The following is a 16,992-nucleotide window of genomic DNA, read 5'->3' as shown; positions in this document are numbered from 1 at the left end:
CATTAAGAATAAAATTCCAACGCCTAGCAATGGAGTAACCCCTGAACTTGGCTCAATCTACCTTTGAAAATGCCAATCATATTTTAACCCAGGACTTTTGGACTTTCTCTTCCTCTGCCACTAACTCTTCAGATCCTTCAGGTCTCTGTGCAAAAATGTTACCTCCTTAAAGGTGCCTTCCTTGACAATCCAATCTAAATAAGTGCCCCATTCACCTGCCCTGCAGCTAGCATGGATATTCATTGTGCTTATCCATAACTTGGGGCTTCCCTGAGAGCTCAGGTGGTAAAGAATCCACCTGCAATGCAGAAGAAAGAAAGAAAGAAAGTGGAATCACTCAGTTGTGTCAGACTCTTTGTGATCCCATGGACACCAGGCTCTTCCATCCATGGGATTTTCTAGGCAAGAGTACTGGAGTGGGTTGCCATTTCCTTCTCCAGGGAATCTTCCTGACCCAGGGATCGAACCCAGGTCTCCCACATTGTAGACAGATGCTTTACCGTCTGAGCCACCAGGGCAGGAGACCCCGGTTCAATTCCTGGGTCAGGAAGATCCACTGGAGAAGGGATAGGCTACCCACTCCAGTATTCTTGGGCTTCCCTTGTGGCTTAGCTGGTAAAGAATCTGCCTGCAATGCAGAAGACCTGGGTTCTATCCCTGGGTTGGGAAGATACCCTGGAAAAGGGAAAGGCTACCAACTCCAGTACTCTGGCCTGGAGAATTCCATGGACTGTATAGACTATGGGGTCGCGAAGAGTCGGACACGACTGAGCGACTTTCACTTTCATCCATAACTTTTTGTCTCCTTGTGTAGTCCAGAGAAAATGCCCATTTGTTTTATCATGAAGGTCCCAGTGAATGGAAATCAAGGTAATTTGTTTGTTTTAAAGGATGTACTTTAAAAATAATACTCAAGAAATGATAAACAATGCCTTGGATCAGAGTCTTGGTTCCTAATAGCATATTTGGATGCCCACACATTACAGCTAAATTGAATGAGATAGTGAAGCGACATTATCTTGGAGATGTTATCTGTTTCTTTGTTGACTGTTTGCCTCTTACCAACTAAAATACAAAGGCTCCAAGAGGAAAGACCCACTAACTTACTCAGTACCTACAACAGTGTCACACCCACAGTGTGAGCTCAGTAGATATTTTTTAAGTGAATGACCAAACTCTAGGTGCCATGGAGACACATCCATAATTATACACAGGCCTGACCCTTGAAAGTGTTCCGTCTACAAGGGGACAGCTACACAATTTCACAAGGCAACTGCTTTAAGTGCCATAAGTGAAATAATAATGAAATATTATGTGGTTTCAAAACAGAAAGGATTAAAAGTCATAAAACCTAATATTAATAACTACTTATAATTTCATCAAGAAAAAAGGGAGGAAGATAAATTAATGAGGGAATAGGAGAGACCATGAACACAAACCCTCTCTCTCTCTCCCTCACTCACTCATGTTATTCCTTCGCGCGGAAATGCTCGGTTAAGTCACGGCTTGGAAGATATAAACATCATTGAAATTCAAAAACAGTTCTGAAGAGAGGATACCTCAATTGGTATGCAAGGGATGTTTCCTCCCCCTGAATACATTATGAACTTGCAGCATGCTAATATGCCATGCTATCATAAGCACCAGATGGGACAGTAGGCAGTACATGTCCCATCAAACCTCAAGAAGATGTATTAATGTTCATGCTCTTTAAAAAAAAAAAAAAAATCCTTTGCCAGTGTCCCTAGACTTCCACATTTCTTAGCATTCAGTTACTTTCTCTCAAAGCACAGTCCTCCAGGGCTGCTCCTCTTCACCAGATGGTGTCAGGAATCATTTCAATCTATTTTATCACAGGAGGCAAAGGCCACGAAGCGTGTCAGACTGCGCTTACTGAAGGCACACCATGCAGAAAAGAGAACAGCAGCAGATACAGGAGATGCAAGAAACAAATCCTTTCCAGGCACTACTGATGGAACGTTCATAACCCCACGGACCCCTTATTTACATTCAACACAGAAAAATAAAATGCTGTGACATATATAAACTTTCTAGATGACTAATATTATTGTGAAATTGAGGTCTGCCTAAATAGTCTCTAAAGATGACCAAGCTAAACTCACAAAATTCTGAACGATCAGAAGCTGGCCTCAAAACAAGGCAAGGGCATCACAAATGGTACCTGAGTGCCATGAAATAGATGCATGTCTTTACAAGTAACTATCAGAATGAATAAACATCCCAGAATTGGCTTGAAACGCACCTTCTCTTTTAACTGTCTCATTCAATTCAGGTGTAATGTGTGGGCATCCAAATACTCTATTAGAAACCCAAGGCTCTGAACAAATACGTTCTTTGTTATTTCTTGGGCATTGTTTTTAAAGTACATCATTTAAAACAAATAAATTACCTTGATTTCCATTCATTGGGACTTTCATGATAAAAAACAAATGGGTATTTTCTCTGGACTATCCGAGAAGACAAAAAGTTATGATTTACAAATGTCTAATTTGAATATGCTTCAGAATCCTCTGAGAGTTTGTTCAAACAGACTGCTGGGCTACCTCAGAGTTCCTGATTAAGTTTGCAGAGGGACAGAAAATGGGTATTCCCAATAAGTTCCTGGGTGATAATGATATTGCTGGTCCATGAAACCCACTTTAAGAACCACTTCATTACATCATTCTATACCACATTTTCAAAGTGCCCCAAAGACCCCTGGAAAGTCTGTAATCCATGCAGAGTATCAGCAATATCCATGTAAAAACAGGCACTCAGTGGATAAGCTACAATGATCTTCTATAAATTTTTAAAGGCACAAATTCAGAGGCATAAAATATGTGTTAAATTAGCAAGAATATTCTTCCAAAGTGATAGTATCTGAGACTCAAACCTGCCCTCCTATCCCTTTCAAAGGATTCAATGTATATTTAGAAACAAATATAAGAGGGCAAAGATATTTAAAGAAAGCTCCACTATTATAGAAGTTATATGTTTTTTAAAAAATTATGTATCAAGCACTGCATGAACTATTTTAGTAATCTCTCTGGAGTCTTTATGATAAATCTTATCAGACTATTCAACCACTACTCATCTGAGATTATTGGCAGAAGAAACTGCTGATAGAATTTACCGTGCAACCGAAAAGGTGAAAATATTTCTTAATATTTGTCTTTTGTTAGGCCTCCCAGGGTCGAGAAGATCCCCTGGAGTAGGAAATGACAACCCACACTCCTGTATTCTTGCCTGAAAATTCCATGGACAGAGAAGCCTGGTGAGCTGCAATCCATGGGGTCGCAACTGAGCAACTCAGCTCACAGAATCCTACTCATTATGTCTGCTGGATCCCTGACGGCTTACACCCACCCTCCCAAACTGCAGGCAAGTACCCAGGTAGAGGAAGCACTAATTTCCCCAAATATTACAACTGTCAAAAGCCCTGGACTTTGTTTCTAATTTCAGTAATTATGTCAGAGAGTGCTTAAGTGCTATATATTGTATCATACTTTTAGTAAATATGATCATGATAAATTATCAGATTTATAACACATGCAATTTTAACTAATATGCAGCTAGCTGCCAAGAAAGTTATATATGGCCAAAAAAAATTAATTTATTATCTTTCCATAGTTCAAAGAAAATGCCTTATTGATTATTAAATACCATTTACCAAAAATTTTTATAAGATTTACTTAATTTCCTCCCCCCCATATTTAACATGCTTTGTGCATTCTTTCTTTCCTTTAAGATCCCTGTGAATCCCAGTCCACCTCTCATCCTCACTTATTCATTAAGCAAACATTTGCTGATTCCTTACTCTCTGTCTCCTACCTCATGGGTAGCCTGGAATGGAATTTTTAGAACTATGAAATCAAGATCTTAAAGCAAATGGCAGCTTTATCAAGAAGAGCTGATGACACTTAAGATGTCTATTATTTTAAACAGTGAAGAGTCTGTATCCTGGAATACATAAAAGGTTAGAATTCAGCTCTCTGAGCAATGTCTCCTGCTAAGAGAAATGAAAATCAGTCAGGAAGAAAAGTCTCAGAGACACCTAAAATGACTCCACAAATTAAAACTGCCACTAGTTAACATCTGGGGGAACACAAAACAGAACAAGATGGGCTTTCCACATTTTCACCTAAGCATTCACTTCACCATTCTAAGTTTGGTTATATGGTTTTCAAGCTAGCCAGTTACTGGAATGGGTGGACTTGTGGGCACAGGAACAGAGAGAGGGTAGGCAGAAGGGAGAGGAAATTCTACCAACTATAGACAAAACTCACAAGCACAACACCCTAGAGTCCTTCTGTGTGACTGAAAAACTCTCCCCTATGTTTTAAGTCCAGAGAGTATCACTGACTTTAATCATTACCGCTTATATGTAAAAGTTCTGTACTCTGCTTTTCAAGGAGACACAGCATGCGAACAATCATAATCACTACCACCATACTGCAAAACGAAAGTCAGCAAAGCAGAATCCTTGCTTCTCAGACAAGGAAAGTGACGCTCAGACAGAGAGTGAAACGACTTGCTTGTTGCTGGTGATACCACGAAGTGGAAGAAGTCTGACTCACACTCAGCCATGGACATTCCCCATGTCCTGTGCTCTCTGGCCTCATAAACACAACATATTAATTGTTTATAATATAAACTCAAGTCATAAAGCAAAAGATACAGCACGTCCAGCACAAACGGATAAAGAACACAGCTGAAAGCTAAAAGACCAGGGCCACTCAAAATAATTGACCAACAGGCATAGAAATTTTAAACAAGTAAACAGAAGCAACTTTGGGGCTTAAAGAGACACCCTTCTGCTCTCTGGGAAACACTACAAAATGGTTTGATTCTCCAAGAAGTTTTAGGAAAAGGTGTATTAACATCACACTGATATGCTTTACCCACAGAACATATGAAGCAAAATGTACCAAAGTACCAAAGGCTTTATCCCCAGAATGTATGAGTAAAATGTAGATAAAAATGAAAAATAAGTAGAAAGACATTCTTCACCTGGGAAATTATGTTACTTGCCCAAAACAACAGGGAATAAGTAGCAGATTCAGAGATTTTAACTAGTTCTCCAGACTCTGAAAGGAGTGCATTAAAAACGGAAAAAAAAAAAAAAGGTAATAAGATGTGCTAAAAGTTGGTACCAAAGGAGGGGGGGTGGGGAACACCCAGAAAGATATTCCTCCATGTAGCAAATAGTTAAATAACTTTTTTTTTTCCAGCAAAGTTCTTTAGAAAGACTCCTAAATTGTACAAAAACTTGAAAAATCTGTGAAACCTTGATCACATCTATATATACCTTTTTTTTTTTTTTTTTTTGATATTTCATAACCAGCAAGCTTCCCTGGTGGCTGAGATGCTAAAGAATCAGCCGGCAATGCGGGAGACCTGGGTTCGATCCCTGGGTTGAGATGATGCCCTGGAGGGGAGCATGGCAACTCTGATATTCTTGCCTGGAGAATCCACATGGACTGAGGAGCCTGGGAGGGCTACAGTCCATGGGGTCTCAAAGAGTTGAATATGACTGAGTGACTAAGCACAGCACACACGAGCAAATACTGGTATACAAGAGAATGCTTGGGTAATTAACAAGTGAGGTTTTACCTTTGGTTTCTATTATTCTATATTCTATAAACCAATGATTAAGAACACTGCAGAAAGACTGGAAGAAAATAAAGTGCTTTCTATGGACAAAAAAAAAAAAATCTTCATTTTGATTCCTTAATATTTTCCTGTCTCTAGGCTGTCTCACACAACTATACTAGAGTAGAAAGAAAGAAAAAAATAAGTATTAACAGACCTTTCAAATGAGATGTTGCCATAAATGCGAGTACGCAGGTTCAGACAGAAACATTATAAAGAGGAAACAATGCCTATTTCACAAGGAAAGTGTCAGAATCAAGGCCTTTCTTTGTTCCAGTCATATCTTTGTCGGGACACATGTTAAGCATTTCAAATGAAAGAATATATAAATTGTTACCACAGGACCCTCAAATTTTATTATGCATTTTCCTCCCAATAACTCGAGCATCATTAAACCAAACAAGTCCAGAGGAAGGCAGGGAAGTTTTAATCATGCAAAGTTCAAATGTAAAGGAATGATATGCTCAGAAGTGCAATTGTCTTTACCAAAGTTCTAAATAACTTAGCACCCCATCAAAATCATCCCTGATTATTAAGAATGGTCTGTTTATTTTGTCAAACTCTTTAAGACTCTTGTTAAAGCCATAAACACATGATAAAGACACCCTCTAACATCCCTTCTTCCTAAAGAGCATTTCTGCCTATCTAATTACATAGCTCTTAAGGCCAAACTCTTTACAGCATCATGTTCTCATCGGTACTTTCAAATTTACTTTCTTGCGTGAGCATCAAAGTACACGGTATGATGTTAATAAACCACACAGAATTAAAAGAATCCCTCTAATAAAGTGAGACTTTTTACAGACTGCACTTATCACTCAGCCCTTAAAAGAGAAATGTGGAAAACAGAAGTAAAATCTTCTAGGGAAAACCGCCCACAATTTTTAAATCACTGTTTTTTTTTTTTAGAAGGAGAGGGGGGCATGGTGAAAAAAGTTAACGTGCTTTCCTACAATGTGCTCATTTTCTGCTAACAGTCTGCCTGCCTAGAACCTCCTGGGGCAGAACATGGGTACCCAGCAGCCTCATGACCAAGAGATCTGATATTTTTCCCTTGTGGCTCAGCTGGTAAAGAGTCCGCCTGCAGTGCGGGAGACCTGAGTTCGATCCCTGGGTTGGGAAGATCCCCTGGAGAACGGAAAAGCTACCCACTCCAGTATTCTACCCTGGAGAATTCCATGGACTATACAGTCCATGGGGCGGCAAAGAGTCTGACACAACTGAGTGACTTTCATGACAAATTTTAACCACACAATATTCAACAATTTTGTCTGCCCATATGTTGAACACATCATTTGATTTCCATTTTCCTACTCTCGTCCAAAACACAGAAAATACTCCATCTGAGGTTCTGATCAACAAAAGTTAGCCAGAATTACCTCATGTCAAAAGCCTAGAAAGGTGATATCTTAGTTAACCTACACGGCTTCATCAGGGAGTAAATTTACAATTTCTATTAGACTTTTCAAAACACAGACATTAGTCCCCTGGCACCTATTACTCCCCATTGCATTCTCTCAAGCATAGAAATACACAGAGAAATAACTACTCTCCTAACCTGTTTTACCCAAGATCACTCTTGACAACTGAGGCTAATGCTTTTCCATTTTCAGTTTCCAGCACCGAGAACTCCACCTTCTCTGCTACTCTACTCCAAATTCAAACATCCCTCTTCAAACATTTCCATCTAGCTTCCATTACAAAACATCCTCTCACCAAACACAACACACTCACCCTTCCTTTAAAAAAACAGAAAACAAGGACTTCCCTGGTGTTCCAATGATGAAAAACCCGCCTGCCAATGCAAGGGACATGCGTTCAATTTCTGGTCCAGGAAGATTTCACATGCCACGAGGTAACTAAGCCCGAGAGCCTGCAAGTCACAACTGCTGAGCCCATGGGCCACAACTCCTGAAGCCTGCAAGCCCTAGAGGCCATGCTCTGCAACAAAAGCCGCCACCTCCACGAGAAGGCCGCGCACCGCAACTGCAAGCGTGCAGCAAGGCCGACCTAGCACAGCCGAAAATAAACAAAGAAAAGTTTTAAAAAAGGAATAAAATATCAGCTGACAGACCAGAGAGAATCCCTTCTCTGCCATTTAATGACATCTATGTGTCCTCGGGGAAAATGCTTAATTTACCTGCTCTTCGGGTTTCCAATATTAATAGACGTCATGGTCACAGAAACCCTTTGCAGAACTGTGAGAATTAGTAAGTATACAAGGTGCCTAGCCTTGGGGCCCGGCATGTACAGGCTTTCAATAAAAGGCTTACTATACTATCAGAGATTTACTCTGTTCAGAGATGGCAGTTATACACTCCCTGTGAGATTAAGAGGATTTCCTGTTTCCTTTGATTGGAACTCTATGGGTTGAAAAACATAATTAAGCTAGACATTCTCAGAAAGTACATTTACATTAATATTAATTAATGCAAACAGCTGTTTGAGAAAGCCAGCCAGATAAACCTGCTTCTTGGTCAGGTGTGAAATCCTATTGTTCTCAAGTTATGAGTCATTTAAGTTAATGATGTATTCCACGAGATACTGTCAGCCACCAAAGAACCACAATTGTACACAAAGAAACTGCTTTCGAGCAATGCCATACCCACTGTCACACACAGATATTAAAACTTAGTAAACAAAAATCAGTATCCTATCCTCAGTATAAGAACAGCAAACTAAAAATTAAGTAACATTAACAGAGATCCAATCTGGAGAAGCAGGAGACAGTCAAGGCCCATAAGCCCATGGTCCACACGTCTTTCCCCCTCTGTGCTTGGCTCCTAATCCCATCAGGTACTACCTGCCTCTGGGCTCCTGTACCTGTCTCTAAGCTCTTGCTATTCCATATCACAACTACTGTTTACTTCTCTGCCTGGAGCATAAGAACTCAAAACTCCTTGAAGGCATGGCATGGGGAGAGACTGAACCATAGTTATTTGGCCCTGGTACATTTTTCAGCAACCCACAGAAGTCTACTACCTGAATGCCCTCAGTCGTCACAACCTTGCTAAGATCATTCGATCTGCTCAATGCTCAATAATTAACCGTATTGAGGCTCTCTAACTTCCAAACAACTATAAGGTACATTTGATGGCACACCTTTGCCACAGGTCAAGTGATTACTGTTGCAGAGTTTCCCCCCACATGGACCTGAAGCCCTGGAGTAGACGGGGAGAAAGCACATGGTAAGCGCAATCCAGGGTAGAACGGAAAAGCCAACAGAGGAGGACCGACACCAAGATGCCAATGTGACTGAACACGCACGTATGATTTAGAAGCAGCGTGGTACAAAGAGGCAACTGCGAGAATCCACTTACTTTACAAAAGCACCTGAGCCTCAGCTTCAACACCTGAAAACTGAAGGCACTTTCAAGATCAATCTTCCGGCTCTAAAATGTATTTTGTTCCTTTGATGATTCCAAAGTCTGTTCAGAATATGGTTTTTACAGCATCTCCTGTGCAAACCTCAAATATCAGTGTAGTGATGAAACAGTTAATAAACATTTCTGGACGATATAATGCCTACTAAGCAAATGTTTATTCTAAAAAATATCTTTTTTTTTCAATAGACTATTATTAGCTGTGCAGGAAGATGCCTTGTAAAAATTTCCAAATATTATTTTAAAATACATAGAAGTTAAAAGGTCAAATGTTCAGAAATATTAACAGAAAATAATTTAAAAAGAAAAAGGGAACTGGTGCCAGGGTTTGAAAAGAAGCTGCAACTTCTAGATGCTTGCGACGAAAAAGTAATGTCTGCACAATCTACATTTATAATTGGATATCTGCTGCTGATATAGCTGTCTTTAATAGCTGGCAGGAGGCTTGTGCACTACAGCAAAGAGTTAGCCTAAAACAATGGCAAATCAACTCGCAAGGCAAAACAGAGACAGTGCACGGACTGCTGTGTTTCTTGTTCTTGTACAACAGCATTTAGACGCCTCTATTAAAAAATAATAATAACCAGGTGCATTATCCAAAAGTTCACTGACTAGGGACACTAGCAGTTGTCTGTCCATGGCAATTTCATTTCTGTTTCTTACACAAATCATCGCTTGCAAGCATTGATGTTAAAAACAGAAAAACAGTCTAGTACACAGTGGCTATAAATGCCAAATCAATTTTCAGCAGATAATAAAGTCCATGTTTTACAATCAGCAATGTACTGTTTTACTACCCAAAAATGTAAGCTAATAATATATAGCTCTCCTAAATGGAAAATGCAGATATGCTGTTAAAAAAAAAAAAAAAAAGGGCCGGCTGTGAGAGGATGGATCATTTCTGCAGGGACCTTCTTAAAGCTATGTGTAAGTGTTTTGAAAATATCACATGATGTGGCCATGTGTTAAAAATTACAGCCAGTTAAGTTCTCTGCTAAGAAAAATATGTGGGCAATTTATGAAATGCACTCCAGGATGGAGCTGTCTTAAGTAAAACCAGATTTTGAAAACAAACCTTTTTTTTTTTTTTTGGAAACTTGAACTTAAAAAAAGTTCCAGTCACATCTGGAGAGCAGGACCATTGAGAACATTGAGAAAGGGTGGTCTGACCTAATGCTAGCCATCTTCTGAAAGAACAGCACTATTTCTGGGCTACACAGACTGTGCTCACTTATTGTCCTTTTAAGGCAACAGTCCTGAAAGTATTTTGTAGGTCAGCATATGTTCTTTGATAATATTATACCAAGATTGATAAAAATATAAATGTTTCAGAAAGCTCAGAGCCATCTCCTCCTGAAATACTGTAATTCCCAGAGTCTCCTAGCCTTCTCACAAGCAAACATTTTTCTTCCCTTAAACACAAGGATCTGGTTGTTAGTAAGTGACAGGCAGTAAAATGATATTTCCTTATATTGAGTTAAATCATAAAAATAGTATCATCTATTTCTTTAAAAGCACGTATGGCCTTCTCTTCAACTTTTCCTGGTTCCTTTTGAAATAGCATGCTATCAATAGCTAAAGTGCATTGTTTGTTTTTTTTTTTAAATGGACAAAGTTATAAAGCCCTGAAACTAAGACTTTACCTACCCATCCCCACAGACTGGTATATCTTTGAATAAATTCAGTTTGTACACATCTATTTCCAGGGATCCCCCCATTTTTATGAAAAAGATCCTAGATCTGAGAATTGTTACACCAAGTTTGGACAACCAGGAGCCAATTCTGACACCTGACCTATGGAAGAAAGATAACAGTGATGAGGATGATGATAAATGTTAATATATATTTAGGATAGTGATAATACCAGATTACCAGAAATACGTCCTTTTAATCTTGTACACATATTGTCTTACTTAAAAGTAAAAAATCTGTCCCAGATGGTAAAAATGCCCATTAATATAAGTACATATATATGGACAAAAATATGCTAAAAACATTATTAAGAGGTAATCCGTCTGATAGTAGTGGTTAAAAAATGCAGATGGGTGTCAAAAATAACCAAGTGTCAGAACTGCTCAAGTATCACCATTCTGGCACAAGCTCGTAGTCACAGCTGTTAATATGTTCTCCGCATCCAAGTACAAGGTTTTCTAACACAGTTGATGAGCAAGAGAGAGTGAGAAACACTGCCTACACTTCAGGTTACTGCTTCAGAACCAGTCAGATGTTAATGACTAAAACACACTTATCAATGATTCTAAAACCTTAAATATGGTTCAATGCATTTTAAATAAGGATGTTTCAAAGAATACTTTAAAATCATGTAATTAATATGGGATAGCAAGGGTCCTACCTAATCTCTTTCACTTGTCATCGTTCACAAATGGCTTTGGGTTATTATGCGGTTCTGTTTTACCAAAACAAAATACAGACTCTACAAAATGCTGACAGATCAGATCATTTAACACATATTTATTAAAAGCATAAAAACAAGTTAGATTTGACTGATGACATAAAAATCAGATGAAACTATACAGTACTCAGGCTAAATAAAAAAACACAAGCACTTTTTCACACAGCTTCCATATCACATACTCCATGCACATGACATCTTCAGCTGCTTGGTGCATATAAATCAAGATGAGTGCTGAAAGAGTTAAAATGACCTTTCAGAGACCTCAGTCATTGTCTTTTTTAAAATTGATTTTTCCCATATTTCAGCTGCACACATCCCTCGTCCACAGAACTAATGAAAAGGTGCAGTTCGGTCACAAATGCATCCTCGCTGATGAGGACTTACAAGACACATCCTAAAGGGAAAAACATTCTTCAAACAACTGGCGATACCTACACACAACCGTGGTTGCAGAAAACTGGCAGATACTGTTTCAAAACACCATCTGCGAGGTGTACAAACCCTGTGACCAAGCGCAGCCTCTTCTGTCGGTCCTGCCCAAAAAACCCACACAAATCAGCCAGCTGGAGGATCTCTCTCTGCCTTGTCTTTTTAATCTGAGATCTACTACTCAAAGTAGGCAAAGGGCAGTCCAGATCGTTCCTGAGAATAACAGAAACACCCTTGCCCCGACAGGCTTCTACCAAGCTTCTCTGTTCTCAAGCAGAGCCTTCACTGGCAACGATCACAGAAACACTCTGGGCTCCAAAAATAATATTTTTCAGAGGAAATTAACATACATTAAATTTCCAGGACCACAACAGCATCAGTAATTCAGCAGACTTTCTATTTTTAATTAACCGATTTCAATTATTTGCCTGATGACATCTCAGCGCTGTAATTTAGGACAAGACTGAAATAATCGGTAGTCCCTAAAGCTCCCTTCACTTTCTCTGACATAAACAGTTTTCGAAAGAGACCTTATCCCAGGGTTCCATCATAATCTGCACGCTCCCACCACAGATGAAATGTCCAGGACACAAGGTACAGATGACAGTTGCGAAATCCACAGCAGAAAACATCCTTCGTACTTGAAGCTAAATCCCTCGAGTGAATTGCTCTGGCCAACAGATAACGTGGCTGGACTTGCCCTCAGTCTTGAAAACACACCTCCCATGTCTTAAAGGCGAGGCTTCCACCCCTTGGAGCCCTGGACCTAGATTCTAATGGCTCTTTTTTAACGCCACCATCCACCTCGGTCACTGCCCCAGCCTCTGCCTGCCCACCTTAAGATACAGCCCGCTGTGGGCAGAAGGTTCTTTTCCGAGCAGTAATGAAAAGTAAGCCTGCTTCCTTTGACAAACCACAGAGAGAAATCGGAGCGGGGCTCACTCACCGGGCATTCCTGAATGCAGCGTCCTCACCGAGAGTGGCTCTCTCTCTCCTAAGAGGAAGCGCGCGCGGGGCTCATGCCTCCCGTCCCGGAATCGGGGCCGGCAGAGCCAGGGGGGCCGGCAGGGGGGCTGGGGCGCCGGAGCCCGAGGCGGGGTGCTGGGCGCGTGCGCCTGCCAGGCGGGGACAGATGGAGAGCTGACACTCCGGATTGCACTTGGAGCAGAAATGTGGATGATGACAGGAGCACATGTGGCCTTGAACCCAGCCCCGTCTCTCCAGGCAGAACAATGACAGGGACGTGTGGGCCACCCCGGCCTCCCCTTACCCCCTGGCCCTCTCTCCGCAACTTCCAGAGCACCCAAGAACAGGAAAGTAAAAATGCAGAATGATAAGCTAAATGCTGAATAATTCATTCCCCACCACCACCACCACCCCCCCTCAGCCCCTTGCAAGTTAACCCTTATCTTGCCGGAAAGAAGAGAAAGGCGACCTGCCCGTCCCCCCCCCTCCACACACACCTCCCACGGCTCACAAGGGGAGCTATCCCTTACACGTTCATAGGTTAACAACCCCCATCATTGGGCACTTTATTTAAGGAAAAAAAAAAAAAAAAAAAACGGAGGCAGGGACCTCGAAGCTTGTTTATTGAACTGGAAATCCAAAGCAGCATAAAAAACCTGTTCCAAGACCCTGTAGACTGTGCCAGTTTATCAGACGGAACACAAGTCTCAGAAGCATTCCCTTTGTCAGCTTCTCAGTAGTGTGTGTAAAATAGAACACTTTGGAGGAGCAGAAGCAGACCACTTTATTTTACCAGCGTGCTTTTAACCCCCTGGGATCCCTGCGTTGATATGCTCCAAACATGCTTAGCTTACTCTCCTCTACCTTGCATAGAGATCCATAGGAGATGAAAACAAAATCTTCACTGTAAAGCCTTTTCAAAAGCTGAACAATCATGTCCTCCTGCTTTCTGATTTTTTTTGCACGCTCTTAAATGTTTATCCCTCCCATGAATAACACATACCCAGCCAGGTTCAATGGACTCTTCCCTATTAAGCTTTAATGGACACCATGATATATAAAACTACGAGCCTTTGTTAGAGTGCTTTATCTAAAGCCGGCTATTTTCCTCTCAGCAGTCCCTCTTTAGTCCTTTGTAAAACATCCTTGCCTCATAGGAGAAACATATGCCTGCCTGCCTTGCGTGCCTTTTCTGCACACACAAAAATGCCAGGCAGAAGGAAAATACTGTTCACTTCTAAAACTCTTCCTCCATTTAACACTGGCACATCTTTCCTAGGTTTCTGTGTGTTTGTTTTAACAACACGGCACATGATGAGACACAGCCCTCAGGCTTTACCTTTCCAGTGGCTGTTCAATCCAGTATAAACAGAAACAACTCCACTCAGGAGCCTCTGACCAGCCTGCAAGCTCAATGAACAGACAGCCAGGAGCATCCCCCTTAACTCTTGCCCTGCCTTCACAGTCTTCAGCTCGTCCTGTGCCTATTCTACCCTTTCCATATGCTTCTGGCCCTTATCAGATTGATTTTCCCCCTACTTGCTGCCTCAAAGAAAGCATAAAAACAAACCCATCTGAAATCAGAGGCAGTGACTCTTGACTTCTGCCTCCTCCCTCTTCCTATACCTCTAGCCAAGAATGCACACAACCTGTTTCAAAGCGCGCACACACATACCCTGCACAAACTAAAAATAGATCATTTTTGCTAAACAGTGCCAATCAATAAGAACTTCTACAGCCCCCCAATAAGAAGTGCCGTTTCATCGAGTGAACCCCTCAAAAATCCATCACTGTCAAGAGACAACTTGTAAAAAGACTACAATTCATAATGATTACTCCATTCTGTCACTAATAGTATATTGCAGTCTATTTATGAGGCCAATCTTTTTGTTCATCTTAGTTAGATGTCACTTGTAATGAGGTTCTGTGTAATGGATTTCAGAACAGTTACGCACTGATCTCAAACATTCTTATGACAGAAAGCTTTATAGCAGGCATGAGTGTGATAATCAATTAACTCCTGCTGTAAGGACCTTTATGAAATTCAGCATTCTAAATCTGTAGGTTTTCATTCTTAAAGAGAGCATTTTTTTAAGCCACTCAATGCTACATGGCACTGATTTTTTTCTTTTTAATACCATACCTAAGTTAGAAAGAGAACATTTTCACAGTGGGGAAACCCAACTTTCATCAATATGCATGGTGAATCACTTCTAAAACAGAAAATCACAGGACAGAAATGCAATACACTTGAAGAAAACTGGATGATATCCGGTTTAAAAACTGGGTCTTAATATCAGTACACTGCAAGTCCCTATACCACAGCTCAGAAAATTGAACTTCCATATGCCATGTGATTATGTATCTTTTCTATGTGTAAAAAAGCTTTTTAAGCTGTTATCTGACTACAGTAATTGCCACTTTAAATTGATCCACGTCAACAAAACCTGGATCCCTGGAGATTCTCACCTAGAAGTCTGATTGCAGAACAGGCCTCACAGAGTGTGCGCACACCTGAGGCTAGTTCAGCATTTTCTCCAGGAACCAGTTTCCTCCTCTTATCCTTTAATCCATGGAGGCAAGCAAAGCACCAACCTCACTTGGCAGTTCTCCCTGGACAGGGAAGCCTGGATATACAGTTCTATACACTTACTTAAACAGAAATAATTTTCCCTTTAATTAAAAAAAAAAAAGAGTACAAGGAGCCAAGATCTCTAGAATCCAAATTGTAAAACAAAAATAGATAATCAATAACATGATGAATCCATTTATATACATGAGTGCGGAAAAAAGAATATCTAAGTTTTCTCTGATGCAAAACACTGTCTTGAATTGCCACTAGGAAACATATTTTTAAAAATTAAAATATATTCAAAACAAAAGACTTCACCGCTAAGTATCATCCTTAGAAGAGCCATGTTAATGCATGTCTTTTAATTATGAACACAGAGCATTTTCAGGGCAATTATTTTAAAGAGGGCCATCTAAGAAAATCACCTTCCAAATCAGTAACTTTAGTCAACAACTGAATGCCTGGCTCCCAAAATAATACATAAATTTTTGACAATATATTTAGCTCATTAGAAAGATGTTACGGCATTTTATTACTCTAAGGTGTTTCTCACTTGTTTCCAAAACAGACCATCCCTATCTTAGAGACTTCTCCTTAGTTCAAACCTAACTTACCAACAGGGACTAAGAATCTTCTGACACTGTCTGCGGTTAATGAAAGCTCTCTACACTGGGGAAGGGAGAGTTTGAGTTAAAGCTTTTCCACAAGTCTTCTCAACTTTCCACTTGCTTCGAGCAGGCTGTTGTGATACACTGTGACTTCACACAGTGGGTATTAAGTGAGTTAATTCAAAGGAGCTGAAACCTCATTGATCCTAATTGAAAGCAATACACCCAACCAAATACCTTCCTACCCCATCTGCTCTGGTCTGCCACCAGCTATTCAATACAAGAGAATTAATAGTTTCAGATATTCTAACCGACCCAATAAAAGCACTCATTTAAGCAGGGCTGCATTAACAAAGTGAAAAAACAAGGGCAAAATGGGTTCAAAAGGAGCATTTTACTCCTAGTTGCCTTTAACAAAGCTGAAGAAGGCTGATTATGACTTTTTATGTGCACGACTTGATAAACTGAATGGGAAGGCACTCAGTGATCAGCCAACGAGCATTGATGAATGGTCATTAAGACCCCCCTGCTCTTAGGGGAGACCTGTCCACAAAGTGGCACACCAGCTTGAAAGGGCGGACTCACTAATGTCCAGATCTCTCCGCTTGCTTGTTCCACTTTCAATTTCAGACCACTGGCCACCAAATGAGGCTGACATATTGGAAAATAATGTTTTATGGGCGAGTGGTAAAAAATAAAATGGAGGCATTAGCTCTGCTTTCAAATTCAAATCTGCTAGTTTTGTCAGACCCCAAAGGTTTTGATTTTCCACCCAGCTGGAAGCTATTAGTGTTTTCTAAAGGCATCCCACTGACAGGGCAAACCTACCTAATGTGTGAGCTGTTGGGCTAAGATGGACCTCTCTTTTGGATGATTTCCTAACTTCTCATCACTTTGACAGTCAATTAAATAGATACAACACCTAATAAAAATGTACATTAATTTGTTTCTGCCACTGAAAGACAT

The 16,992-nt window shown here is 40.4% G+C and overlaps 1 protein-coding gene across 4 annotated transcripts in view; it reads right to left on the bottom strand.

The window, feature by feature from the left end:
- The window catches only part of RUNX1T1 (RUNX1 partner transcriptional co-repressor 1), a 155,845-nt gene that overhangs the window by 103,128 nt on the left and 35,725 nt on the right, over nucleotides 1–16,992 (bottom strand). The window contains exon 1 of one of the 4 annotated variants that reach the window (XM_061439397.1): nucleotides 12,827–13,186. The exons of the other annotated variants lie outside the window; for them this stretch is intronic. Within the exon in view, the coding sequence (XP_061295381.1) occupies nucleotides 12,827–12,833 (7 nt within the window). The 5' untranslated portion in view covers nucleotides 12,834–13,186. Of the gene's footprint in view, nucleotides 1–12,826; nucleotides 13,187–16,992 lie in introns of those variants that run through there. 4 annotated transcript variants of the gene reach the window in all.

This window comes from Bos javanicus, chromosome 14, assembly GCF_032452875.1.
Source record: "Bos javanicus breed banteng chromosome 14, ARS-OSU_banteng_1.0, whole genome shotgun sequence".
Taxonomy (NCBI): Eukaryota; Metazoa; Chordata; class Mammalia; order Artiodactyla; family Bovidae; genus Bos; species Bos javanicus.
This window is presented reverse-complemented; position numbering and strand designations above follow the sequence as displayed.